Consider the following 11,308-nt stretch of genomic DNA (forward strand, 5'->3'; position numbering starts at 1 on the left):
TGGAAATCAACTATAATAAAAAATAATCTTAAAAAATAAAAATCTTTTTAAAAATATTCCCTGCCTAAGAGAATAAAGAGCCCCTTTAAACTTTTTTCCCTTAACTTTTCATTCTGAATATTAACTGAAGAAGGAAAGAGATAATAACAGCACCTCTGATAATAGTTACATATTCACCCTATAAGAGTAAATTTTGACAAAAAATTGTGGGGCTTCAGACTCGTAACACCACCAAAAAATCAAATTGTCAGTGAAGTCTTAATCCTTACAATTGATTTCCATTTAGTGAAAGGTATTTTGCTCACCTGAAAAGAGATAATCCCTGGAGTTAGTCTATCAAGGCCTTTCTCTGTTTTATAATGATCTGTAGTCAAACCCAGAATCATGAAAGCCCATGATTTGATGGTTGAAATGAACTTTTCATGTGGGATTCTTCCATGAAATTCTCCAACTTTAGTTTGACGATGAGTACGTTATATGGAGCCATAATTTTTATGGTGATCAACTAAGCAAATTAGTAATTTCAGAGTTCCCTCATGGCTCAGTGGGTTGAGGATCCAGCATTGTCACTGCTGTGGTTCTGGTTACAGCTGTGGCTCAGGTTCAATCCGTTCAATCCCTCAGTGCAACCAAAAAAAAAAGTAATTTCAAGTTGAGTCATTTTTACTTTGGTGCTGGATGAGGCAAGACTATAACACGTGCCGTTGACCAGTGCTGTCCAATAGGACTTTGTATTGGGATGGAAATATTCTATATCTGCTGTCCAGTAAGGTAGCCACTAGTCACCTGTGGCTGGTGAGCACCTGAAATGTGGCTCCTGTGAATGAAGAACTGAATGTTTTCATTGACAGCTCCCCTGTGGTTACCAGCTACCATACTGGGGCAGCATAACGCATCAGTCACAGAGCTCTACATTCAAGTTATTTTTATCAAATATATTTTTATCAAATTTCTCAATGGAACTTGAAGAAACATTGTAAATCAACTATACTTTAATTATAATAATAATAAAATTACTTCTCAGTTGTATGTATTTGGTTTTGTTCTACAGAGGAAGAGCGCGACAAAGTATTACAAACTGTTGTTTGTGTAGGTTGATAGTTTTTTTTTAAAGGACTTCAGAAAACAAGGCAGAGCATAAGTAGAGCAATTACTACTTCCAAATAATTCAAACAGAATCAAACTTTGATTATAGGCTTGGTCAAATCAATGCTAAACAGCCTTGCTAAGAAAACTATTCAACTGATTTATCTACTACACTTTTCACTAACTTGTCAAATATGCCGTTTTAAATCTTTATTTGTAATGATAAAAGTAATACACATTCAGTGGAACAAATTCCAATCATCTCCAGGTATATAAAGTAAAAAGGAGACATCCACCACACCATCCTGACCAGAATTCCCATCTCCTACAATAGTTACTGCCAGAAATGCAGAGAATTTCTGCTGACCTGTATTGAGCACATTTAGAAATCAAAAGATTTTTTCAGGTTAAAATGATGGCTTTGGATCTTTGTTAGGTATAAACAGCATGGGAATTCACATTACTGTAGCAAATGTCAGGTACAGATTCACCAGGAACTGTTTGAGGGAACACTTGGGGACCATAGCCAAAAATGCCGGAAAATGATAAAGGGGTTTTTCTTGCGGGAGTAGGACTAGAAGAAAAATCATGCGGTGGTGCTGACAGAGGTCTAAAGGAACATGGACACTGAAAGGCAGAACTCTTTACAGAACACAATTTGAGGAATGGAAAGATGATTTTTAAAAATATCTAAGACTTTGTAACAAACCCAAATTGTTCCCATGATTTTATCCTTTGACATGACGTTCATTTCTCAGACTTTTCTCAGGCTTTATAGTGAGTCATTTAAAGCATCTGGCTAAGTTAAGCACCTCTACTTACGGCGGAGGCCACAGATGGCTGGCTGGGACTTCTTGTGTCTTGCAGTGTTTGCAGATTTTTACTTCACACTGTAGTTCCCAACTAACATAACCCATATATCTATGGCCTGGACATAATTTGTGTACATATGGATTATACATATGTACTCTTATAGTACCTAAATATAAAAACCACAGTATGAAGTTTTATCCTTGTAAAATCAGAAAACTGGCAGTATCTTGCCAAACTCCCACATGGCAACAATTCAGTCAGGGCCCAGCAGTTCTCCACGTTGCCCAAAGCCTCAGCAGTCCGGTCTTCGTCAGCTGTATCCCCACCTGACCTTTCAGATCCTGCCCCAGCATCCTTGCACATCACTCTCGGCATGTTTGAAGGACGAGGGGTCAGGGTGTCAAAGGGGAAAGGCCTGGTTGATATCCTGGGCAAGCTCCAAACAGCAGCTATTTTGAGTTCTAGCCAACACTCTGGACCTTTGGTCATGTTTTCTTTCCCCAATAAAACAAAAACATTTTATGTCAGAGAAAGAACAACTCCTACAATCTAACATGAAACCTACTTAATTTAATCTGGACTGGGGATCAGGAAACCTGAATGGATAAGGGTGGTGAAGCTGCCCTATGTCCCTTATCAAATGGGAAAAATACTGTTTTAGGTCACAGCAACATGAGATACAAATTTCAGGAAAATGAAAATGCTGTTTGTGATTTAATTTGAACATTGAAACTTGCGTGTCTTTTGGGCATTTTTTGGAACTTGATTTGTTTTGTGTGCCCAGTAATCATCTGACAATAGATGACTGTTGTCTGTTCACCTGGTCATTGCTTGCTCCTGTGCTATTAAGCAGAACAGCAGGAGCTGTCCCGTCTATGCTTGTACTTTCAGCAGGGACTTGACCACATTAACCAGTTCATGAAACTCTGTGTTCTGAAAATGGCCGCGGTCAGTGAAGCTGTACAATTTGGCTTCCAACCTGTCAGCCACTTCTTGTTGTTCCTTCCAAGGAAGGAAAGGATCATCGGTGGAGCCGAACTGCACAATGTGAGGGCAGTTGGCTTTGATCTTCTCCCACTGCCAGGGGCGGCTGAAGTATCCTGCGAGGAAGACATACAACCCGTGAGCGTGGATCATCCCCACCCGAGCCATTCTAGGGAGACCATGGCAGAGACACTGACTCAGAGCCTACGTGTGAGTCAGAAGCCCTGCTTTGGTTTTCAAATCTGTAGGGTCTGATACGGTAGCTACTAGTGAGGTGAGAGGATATGGCTCAAAAACGGGGCCCTAGGGTTCAGTTCCACACTATGGATTAGAAGGTGGTCTACCACCTCTCCAAGTCCTAACTTCTGTCTAAAGATGAGGGGTAATGGAGTTCCCACTGTGGCTCAGCAGTGACGAACCCAACTAGTATCTATGAGGATATGGGTCTGATTCCTGGCCTCACTCAGTGGGTTAAGGATCCAGTGTTGCTGTGAGCAGTAGCGTAGGTACATATGCGGCTCGGATCCTTTGTTGCTGTGGCTGTGGTGTAGACTGGCAGCTGCAGCTCTGATTCAACCCCCAGCCTGGGAACTTCCATATGCAACCCTAAAAAGCAAAAAATGTATATAAAATAAAATAAAAATTAGTAAATACAGATGAGTGGTAAGTATTTCTCACATGCTATTAGGTTTGTTAGTCTGCTGGAAGACAGTGCTGTTTTATTACCCAAGCCCGCGGCCCCTGGATCTGGAAAAAGGGCTCTCCCAGGGTTTCTGCCTTCAGACTCACCACTCGCACGCTCGTTCTCATCCCCCAGGTCGGATGTGTAGGCAGACACTAACACAATAGCATACACTCGGTGGGTTTCTGCATACCTGGAGAGAGAGAAATGTAGTCAGCTGATGTTTAGGTCAAATTTGATGACCAGAAAGTCAGTAAGCCACCTAAAAACTCATGTGATGTAGCTTACAGAAAGCACATGTACAAGCAGCTGAGGTAAGTATATAAAAGAGCGAGGAGCCTGCAGAACCACAAGCCCTGTGGTTCATCACGTCAACAGGGCTACCTGAGTCTCCAGTCTTTTTTTTTTTTTTTTGTCTCTTTAGGGCCGCACCCACAGTGGATGGAGGTTCCCAGGCTAGGGATAGAATCAGAAATGCAGCTGCCGGCCTACACCACAGCCACTGCAATGCCAGATCCAAGCTACATCTTCGACCTACACCACAGCTCACAGCAACACCGGATCCTTAACCCACTGAGTGAGGCCAGGGACTGAACCTATGTCCTCATAGATACTAGTCAGATTTGTTTCTGCTGAGACGTGACAGGAACTCCACCACTCATTTTTCAACGTAGTCTAAATCTCTGTCGTTCTTTCTGAATGAACATAGAATGTGTATCATTCTCTTTGATGTGTGCATTGATCTGCGTTTAGAACATGTCTGCATACTTGGTTGGCTTACATGTAGGTCCCAGGTTCAGTCTCAGCCCAGAGGATTTGATTCAGGAGTGAGGCCTGGGAATCTACATTTTAAGGCATGATGCCTCCTCCGACCCAGGGGACAGATGCAAGTGACTGTACCATCCCAGAACTGTGCCTCTTTTATGCACTCTCCACACTGCACTGTTACTTGTTTGTGTTGTATTTTATCTGCCTCCTCTAAGGGCATCCCTTAAGGGCAGGTCTGAGCTTTGATTTTTGTGACCCCGGCACCTGGTACAGTGTCCAGCAAGTAGACACTTGGATAACTGTGTAGACAGTTCCCTTGCTCAGCAAAAACCAAGCTAAGGAAGGACATACAATAGCAGCGGTTCCAGGAGCCTTTGTGCCAGGCAAGACCGGGGTTGGTGTTCTACTCCCAGGTCTAAACTTCTCCCCAACCTTTGGTTTTGAAAAATTTCAAAATACAGAAAAGAAAGAAGAACAAGCACCTAGATTCACTAATTTTGCTATATGTCACCTTGAAATACTTCAGCATGTATCCCCTAAGAACAAGGCCATTCTCTTGTGTAACTACAGTACCATTATTACACCTAATAAATTTAACATTGGGACAGTAATATTACCTGTATTCATTTTCCCAGTTGTATCAAGAAGGTTCTATGACATGGCTTTTCAACCCTAGAGCCAATCAAAGATCATGCATTTGGTTTCATGACTCTTCAGTCACTTCAAAATGTTTTGTTTTAGTTCCCACTGTGGTGCAGTGGAAATGAATCCAACTAGTATCCATGAGAATGCGGGTTCGATCCCTGGCCTCATTCAGTGGGTTAAGGATCCAGTGTTGCCATGAGCTATGGTTTCAGATCACAAACATGGCTCAGATCTCTCGCTGCTGTGGCTGTGGTGCAGGCCAGCGGCTATAGCTCTGATTAGACCCCCAGCCTGGGAACTTCCATATGCCACGGGTGCGGCCCTAGAAGGCAAAATAAGTAAATAAATAAGTAAAAATAAATTTTTTGTTTTAAATGACATTTTTAAGAGTTTTAGGCCAGTTCTCTTGTACTTTGTCCTGTAAACTGACTTTGTTTCCTTGGTCAGACTGAGGCAATGTTGCATCCTGACCACTCCTTCACCAGGGGCACATGCCAATTGGTCCCATTGCTGGTGAGACTGTCAGAAGACTTAAGTGACACCCTCAGATTCCTCACTGTAAAGACACAATCTCCCCTGTGTGATGAATAAGTAATCTGTGGGGCGATCCTGTCAATAATATCCTGTTCCCTTACAATCTTACACCCCATGGTTTTGGCATCTAGTGTTCTCCTGGCCCACCTTAACTTTATTTATTTTTATTTTTTATTATTTATGTAGTTGTTTGTTTTTGCTTTTTAGGGCCACACCCATGGCATATGGAGGTGCTCAGGCTAGGGGTCCAATCAGAGCTACAGCTGACGGCCTACACCATAGCAACATCAGATCTGAGCCTTGTCTGCAACCTTCACCACAGCTCATGGCAATGCCGGATCCTTAACCCACTGAGCAAGGCCAGGGATTGAACCCACAATCTCATGGTTCCTAGTCGGATTCATTTCTGCTGTGCCATGACAGGAAGTCCTCACCTTAACTTTAGAAGTTAATTTTTAGAAGGTTGCTGACAATCCTGCACAATAAATTTCAGGAGTCTTTAAAAGAAGGAACATTGTTACTAGCCAGTGGCCTGAGAAAAATTCAGTTGGCCCCGAGCTGGTAAAGTTTTCAGCATAAAGGGATTTCTTCATTTTCCAGACAGCCCCTGGCAGCTAACGAACACATTCTGTAGGTCCATGTCGGAAAGCATTATTCTCGTGGCTGAAAAGCTATGGAATTTGGCAAGATTGCTCTGACAAGCAATTCATACGACATCCAGAGGGACTGCTTGGGACAAGAGGCTACACGGAAACTATAATCGTTTGTCATCCAGCCTAGCAAATAAGGAAGAAACCCAACCCAACAGGCTTATTCAGCCAGCTAAATCCTCACCCTCTAGGGCTTATAAGCCTAAAGGGAGAGACGTGATTTTATTTATTTATTTATTTTTTTGGCAGCACCCATGGCATGTGTAAGTTCCCAGGTCCAGAGGTCGAACCTGAGCCACAGCAGTGATCCAAGCTGCTGCAGTGACAACACCAGGTTCTTAACCTACTGTCCCACAAGGGAACTCCCAGAGAGATGTAATGTTCTAATGGAAGCAGCAGGGACCTTTCCATGAAGCCTGAGGACTGGGGGCTGAGGCTGGGACAGCACCTGCCATATGCCAGACACTCTGCCTGGCATGGGGGTTTCAGCGTCAGAGTGAATGAAGTCCCACCCTCATGGAGCTTACACTCAATTGGCAGGAGACAGGCAGGAAATAAATAGAATGTTGGATGGTAAAAAGATCTATAGCTTATAAGATATAAAGGGATAAGATCCAATGGGGCGAGGCTGCTGTTTCAGATGGAGTGATTACAGAAGGTCTCACTGGAAGAGGACATGGAGCAGAGACTTAAAGAAGAGAAAGCCACGCAGGTATCTAGGGACAGAGTCCCAGGCATAACAACAACGAGCACAGGCTTAAGGAAGGTACATGTTGGGGAACTTCACGGAAGTCTGGAACCCAGACAGGGAGCAGTGAAGAGGAGATGGGACAGATGAGTGGGGGCCCTGAAGGCGGAGAATTTCTTCTGAGGGTGATGGGAAGCTGATGTGGTTTAGAGGCATTTATGTTTTTAAAGGATCCTCTGTACCCTAATAAAAGCAAAAACGTTCTTAATCCGCTCACCAAACCAGGAAGGAATTAGAACAGATTACATTACCACTGTTGAGGTCAGCACTGTTTCCTCTGCAGTGGAAACTTAAGATATGCCCAAGGTATTCTGCAAGCAAGCATGGCTGGAGCCCACAGGGCAGGTGACAACTGAACAAGTATCGCACCTCATGGCCGCAATGGCCCCGGAACTGTGGCCTATAATGATGGTCTCCTCATCACAGCGCAGCTCCGTCTCCATGAAAGGCAGCCAGATGCTCTCTCGGGCTGTGACTCAGGTTCAGAGGAAAGAAAGAGCCTGTCACTCGATAGGGACAGTCTTAGTCTAATGATGCCCTACCTTTCCAGCAGAGGACGACTCAGCGGGTCAGGACTTTTCAAACTGCAGGACCACAATAGGAGATGGGGCTGTTTTAACAGAGCCAGGGTTTTTTTTGTTTGTTTGTTTTTTGGTCTTTTGTTTTTTTAGGCCTCACCTGCAGCATATAGAGGTTCCCAGGCTAAGGGTCTAACCAGAGCTGTTGCTGCCAGCCTACGCCAGAGCACAGCAACGCCAGATCCAAGCCATGTCTGCGACCTACATACACCACAGCTCATGGCAACACCGGATCCTTAACCCAATGAGCAAGGCCAGGGATCAAACCCACAACCTCGTGGTTCCAGTTGGATTCGTTTCTGCTGTGCTATAATGGGAACTCCAACAGAGCCAGTTTCCTGTACTGCTGTTTGAAAGACTCAAATCTATAGTTTTGGTAAAGAGTTTTGTTTTTACTTTTTTTTTTTACCATGTTTTTGTAAGAAAGTACTAAAGAATAATAAGATATAACTCTGAAGCTCTAATGCAAAACTTTCCAAAATCTCTTGACAATACTGTCTCTCAAGTTCACGTCCATCCTTTCTTTCCAAAAAGGAAATTACTGAGACAAGTCATAAGCTTATTCAGAACAAAAGTGGCAGTGTTACATTTTTTAAATATTAGGATCTCATTGAGATGCTATAAAGTTTTTGTCATACCTCTGCCTCGAGACATCCAGAAATTCTAATTGAAAATATTTGACTTTGGAGTTCCCGTCGTGGCGCAGTGGTTAACGAATCCAACTAGGAACCATGAGGATGCAGGTTTAGTCCCTGCCCTTGCTCAGTGGGTTAACGATCTGGCGTTGCCGTGAGCTGTGGTGTAGGTTGCAGATGCGGCTCGGATCCAGCGTTGCTGTGGCTCTGGCGTAGGCCGGTGGCTGCAGCTCCGATTCAACCCCTAGCCTGGGAACCTCCATATGCCATGGGAGCGGCCCAAGAAATAGCAAAAAAAGACAACAACAACAACAAAAAAAATTGACTTGAAGAAGGGAAGATCAAGTTGCTTCCAAAGCTGAAAATTAAATTTCACTGAGCCCAAGCACTCTTCTTGATCCTTACTCAAATTTTCTATAGTGTTTTGGTTTGCATCCTCCTCTCCCAGATACTTGCCATCCTTCACTCTGAGGTCTGTATTCCCTTTGGCTTCTCTACTAAGATATTCTTCTTCTCTACCCAGAAAATGGCAAGATCAAAACCCAACATATGGAGGATTTTTAAAAACACGTTTAAAAAACTTACTTGGGTCAGGCATGTTTTTAGCCAAACACTGGAAACCAGGTATCTATGATATGAGGAGGGGAAAAAAAAGCTATAATAAAGAGCTTAATAACAACTAATACATTGCTAATAAGAAATGTGACACCTGATAACGATCTTTATCAGTTTAGTAAGTATCTGCTTCTATTATGAAATAAAGTGGATTAAGTGCTATAGGATTACATATGAGTAACAATCCTGCCTCATAAGCTCCATCTGTTTGTAGTTCTCTATCCAGCCAGCTCTGCAGATCTCTACATATTTATTATCACCCCTGGCATATACCTATAGGGAGAGAATGAATGAACAGGTTCTAGACAAACTGACCTGGAGCCAATCAGACTGTGCTCCAGGGAGTAGGTAAAATGTGGTACAGAAACATGATACACAAAGCTGGAGATCCCATCCTCCTGGACAGCTCCAGCCCCAACCTTTTGGTTTGTAGCTCTGGCCATGGCTCTCAGCCACAAGCCTGGGATTTTATACTAGAGACCCACTCTGGAGCTCTAGAGGGTTGGCAACTCAGAAAGCAGTCTTATTGCCTGATTAAGGAAGAGGGTTTTAAAAAAAAAAAAATCAAGATGCACAAGACACTCTACAGTAAGAAGCCATTTTTATAGTGCTCACAAAGAAGCCAAACTTAACAATACATTGCTTAAAGCATACATACATAGGTTGCAAAAGTTCATTAATTTCTAGAAGAGGAGCAAATGAAAAAAATTTCCAATGGCAAGGAAATGGGATGGGGGGAGCATTCCAAGGTGGTTTTGAAGGTATTGGTACTGTTCTAGATTTCAGTTTGTTTATGGATTATCAGGTCTTCATTACATTCTGCTTCATAATGCACAGAAATATCTGATACACCCTTAGTACATATTAATATTACGCACTGAAATTTTTAAAAATCCTAGGAAGGTAGCAAAGAAGATAGATGTGGAATTATCTCGAAGTTCCATATCTGAACCCGTAGGAAATACGGGGAGGGGGCTCGGCTCCAGTTTAAGAGGTGGTGCCTGGTACTCTGAGCCCTCGCAGAAGGCTTCCAGGCAGTTTTAGCAACCGCAATACCGACTGCTAGTTGTAGAATTAAAGACAGGGGAGCAGGAACAGGAATGAAAACACACAGGGCTTTGCAGAAGGGGGCCGGTGTAAGGAGGGGACACACGTGCCAACTTCAGTCCTCCGGCCCCTCCAGCTCCAGGCTAACCTCCCTGGCGCAGCGAGATGCGTCTCCTACCTGCTCCAGCCTCTTCTTCACCCAGCCATACCAGCCGTGAGTGGCCACATCGCCACCACCGTTGCCTGGGACAATCACCGCCTTGCTGGGCGAAGCCATGAGCGCAGCGGACCAGCGCGCCGGGAGCCTGGGCTGCGTCCCGGGAAGGCTGACCCGTGGCCTTCTGGGAATTGTAGTTCCAGGTTGCTAGAGCGCATTTATGTATTCTCTGATCCTTTACCGCACACCGCGGTCATGGGCAGACTTTGCCAGTTTCCGTCAGACGTAAATAACCTTTCACTTGCATCTTACTGGCGTCCTCATTTCCTCCCCTTATTTACGACGAGTTGTGATATGCACAGGGTGTGTTATCTCTTTACTAGAATTACTGATCTTCCTATAGAAAAGTGTGTTTTAGACCCAAAGAAGCAAAACACAACCCATTGTATTAATTGAGGACTTCTGGAATCCTTACGATTTTTCCTTCTGATTTCAAAACAGTCCTTTTTTTTTTTTTTTTTTTTTTTTTTTTTTTTTTTTTTTTTTTTGTCTTTTCTAGGGCCGCTACCGGCGGCATATGGAGGTTCCCAGGCTAGGGGTCGAATCAGAGATGTAGTCACCGGTCTAAACGCCAGGGCCACAGCAGCTTGGGATCCGAGCCGCGCTTGCAACCTACACCACAGCTCGCGGCAACGCCGGATCCTTAATCCACTGAGCGAGGCCAGGGATTGAACCCATAACCTCATGGTTCCTAGTCGGATTCATTAACCACTGCACCACGACGGGAACTCCTCAAAACAGTTCTTAATGGAATAATCAATACCACCCATGGTTGTTATCCTCATTGCTTTAAAGGCTGTTCTTTGGGAGTTCCTTTCGAGGCTCAGCGGAAACGAATCTGACTAACATCCATAAGCACGCAGGTTTGATCTCTGGCCTCGCTCAGTGGGTTAAGAATCTGGCGCTGCCCTGAGCGTGGTGTAGGTCACAGCTGCCCCTGGGATCCTAAGTTGCTGTGGTGTAGGCCAGCGGCTACAGTTCCAATTGGAACCCTAGCCTGGGAACCTCCATATGCCAAGGGTGTGACCCTAAAGAAACTAAAAAAAAAATCAAGGCTGTCCTTTTTTTTTTTTCTCTCTTTTGGCCACACCCATGTTACACATAAGTTCCTGGATCAAGACTCGAACCTGCCCACAGCAGCAATCCAAGCCTTGGCAGTGACAATGCTGGATCCTTAACTAGCATTGTGCCAGAGGAGAACTCCTAAATACTATCCTTTTAAATAATATCACCATTGGTGTAGGGCACATGAATAACATTTTTACCTAAACCAATTTAGAGATTGGGGAAACTGAGGTACCAATGA

General features: G+C 43.9%; 1 protein-coding gene across 4 annotated transcripts; it reads right to left on the reverse strand.

Annotated features, from left to right (window-relative positions):
- Positions 1-923: 923 nt before the first annotated feature.
- On the reverse strand, positions 924-10,076 carry RBBP9 (RB binding protein 9, serine hydrolase). Of its 4 annotated transcripts, none has more exons than XR_014832889.1 (5): positions 9,964-10,076; positions 8,709-8,751; positions 5,864-7,385; positions 3,673-4,138; positions 924-2,999 (listed from the first exon to the last, which is right to left on the reverse strand). XR_014832889.1 is itself a non-coding variant. In XM_085004554.1 (5 exons), exons 1-5 carry the CDS (start codon positions 10,060-10,062, stop codon positions 2,773-2,775), a joined length of 555 nt encoding a protein of 184 aa, XP_084860680.1. In that variant the 5' UTR covers positions 10,063-10,076; the 3' UTR covers positions 924-2,772. The 4 variants fall into 4 exon arrangements, 3 of the variants coding, with proteins under 3 accessions (XP_084860680.1, XP_003483948.1, XP_084860681.1); XM_085004554.1 differs by having other exon boundaries at positions 3,673-3,758; positions 7,280-7,379; XM_003483900.5 differs by having other exon boundaries at positions 3,673-3,758; positions 7,280-7,385.
- Between the last annotated feature and the right edge of the window lie 1,232 nt (positions 10,077-11,308).

This window comes from Sus scrofa, chromosome 17 (genome assembly GCF_054392235.1).
Source record: "Sus scrofa isolate SSC_HxYL_T2T_F1_AM1 chromosome 17, Sscrofa_HxYL_maternal_Yorkshire_Landrace_v2.0, whole genome shotgun sequence".
Classification (NCBI taxonomy): Eukaryota; Metazoa; Chordata; class Mammalia; order Artiodactyla; family Suidae; genus Sus; species Sus scrofa.

Bases quoted from the DNA above. Each gene is read 5' to 3' on its own strand.
- RBBP9 (XM_003483900.5), bottom strand. From the start codon at position 10,062: ATGGCTTCGCCCAGCAAGGCGGTGATTGTCCCAGGCAACGGTGGTGGC. The intron at 8,752-9,963 runs GTAGGAGACGCA...CTCATATCATAG, and splicing joins TGAAGAAGAGGCTGGAGCAG to ATACCTGGTTTCCAGTGTTT. The intron at 3,000-3,672 runs GTGAGTCTGAAG...TCTTCCTCGCAG, and splicing joins TGAGAACGAGCGTGCGAGTG to GATACTTCAGCCGCCCCTGG.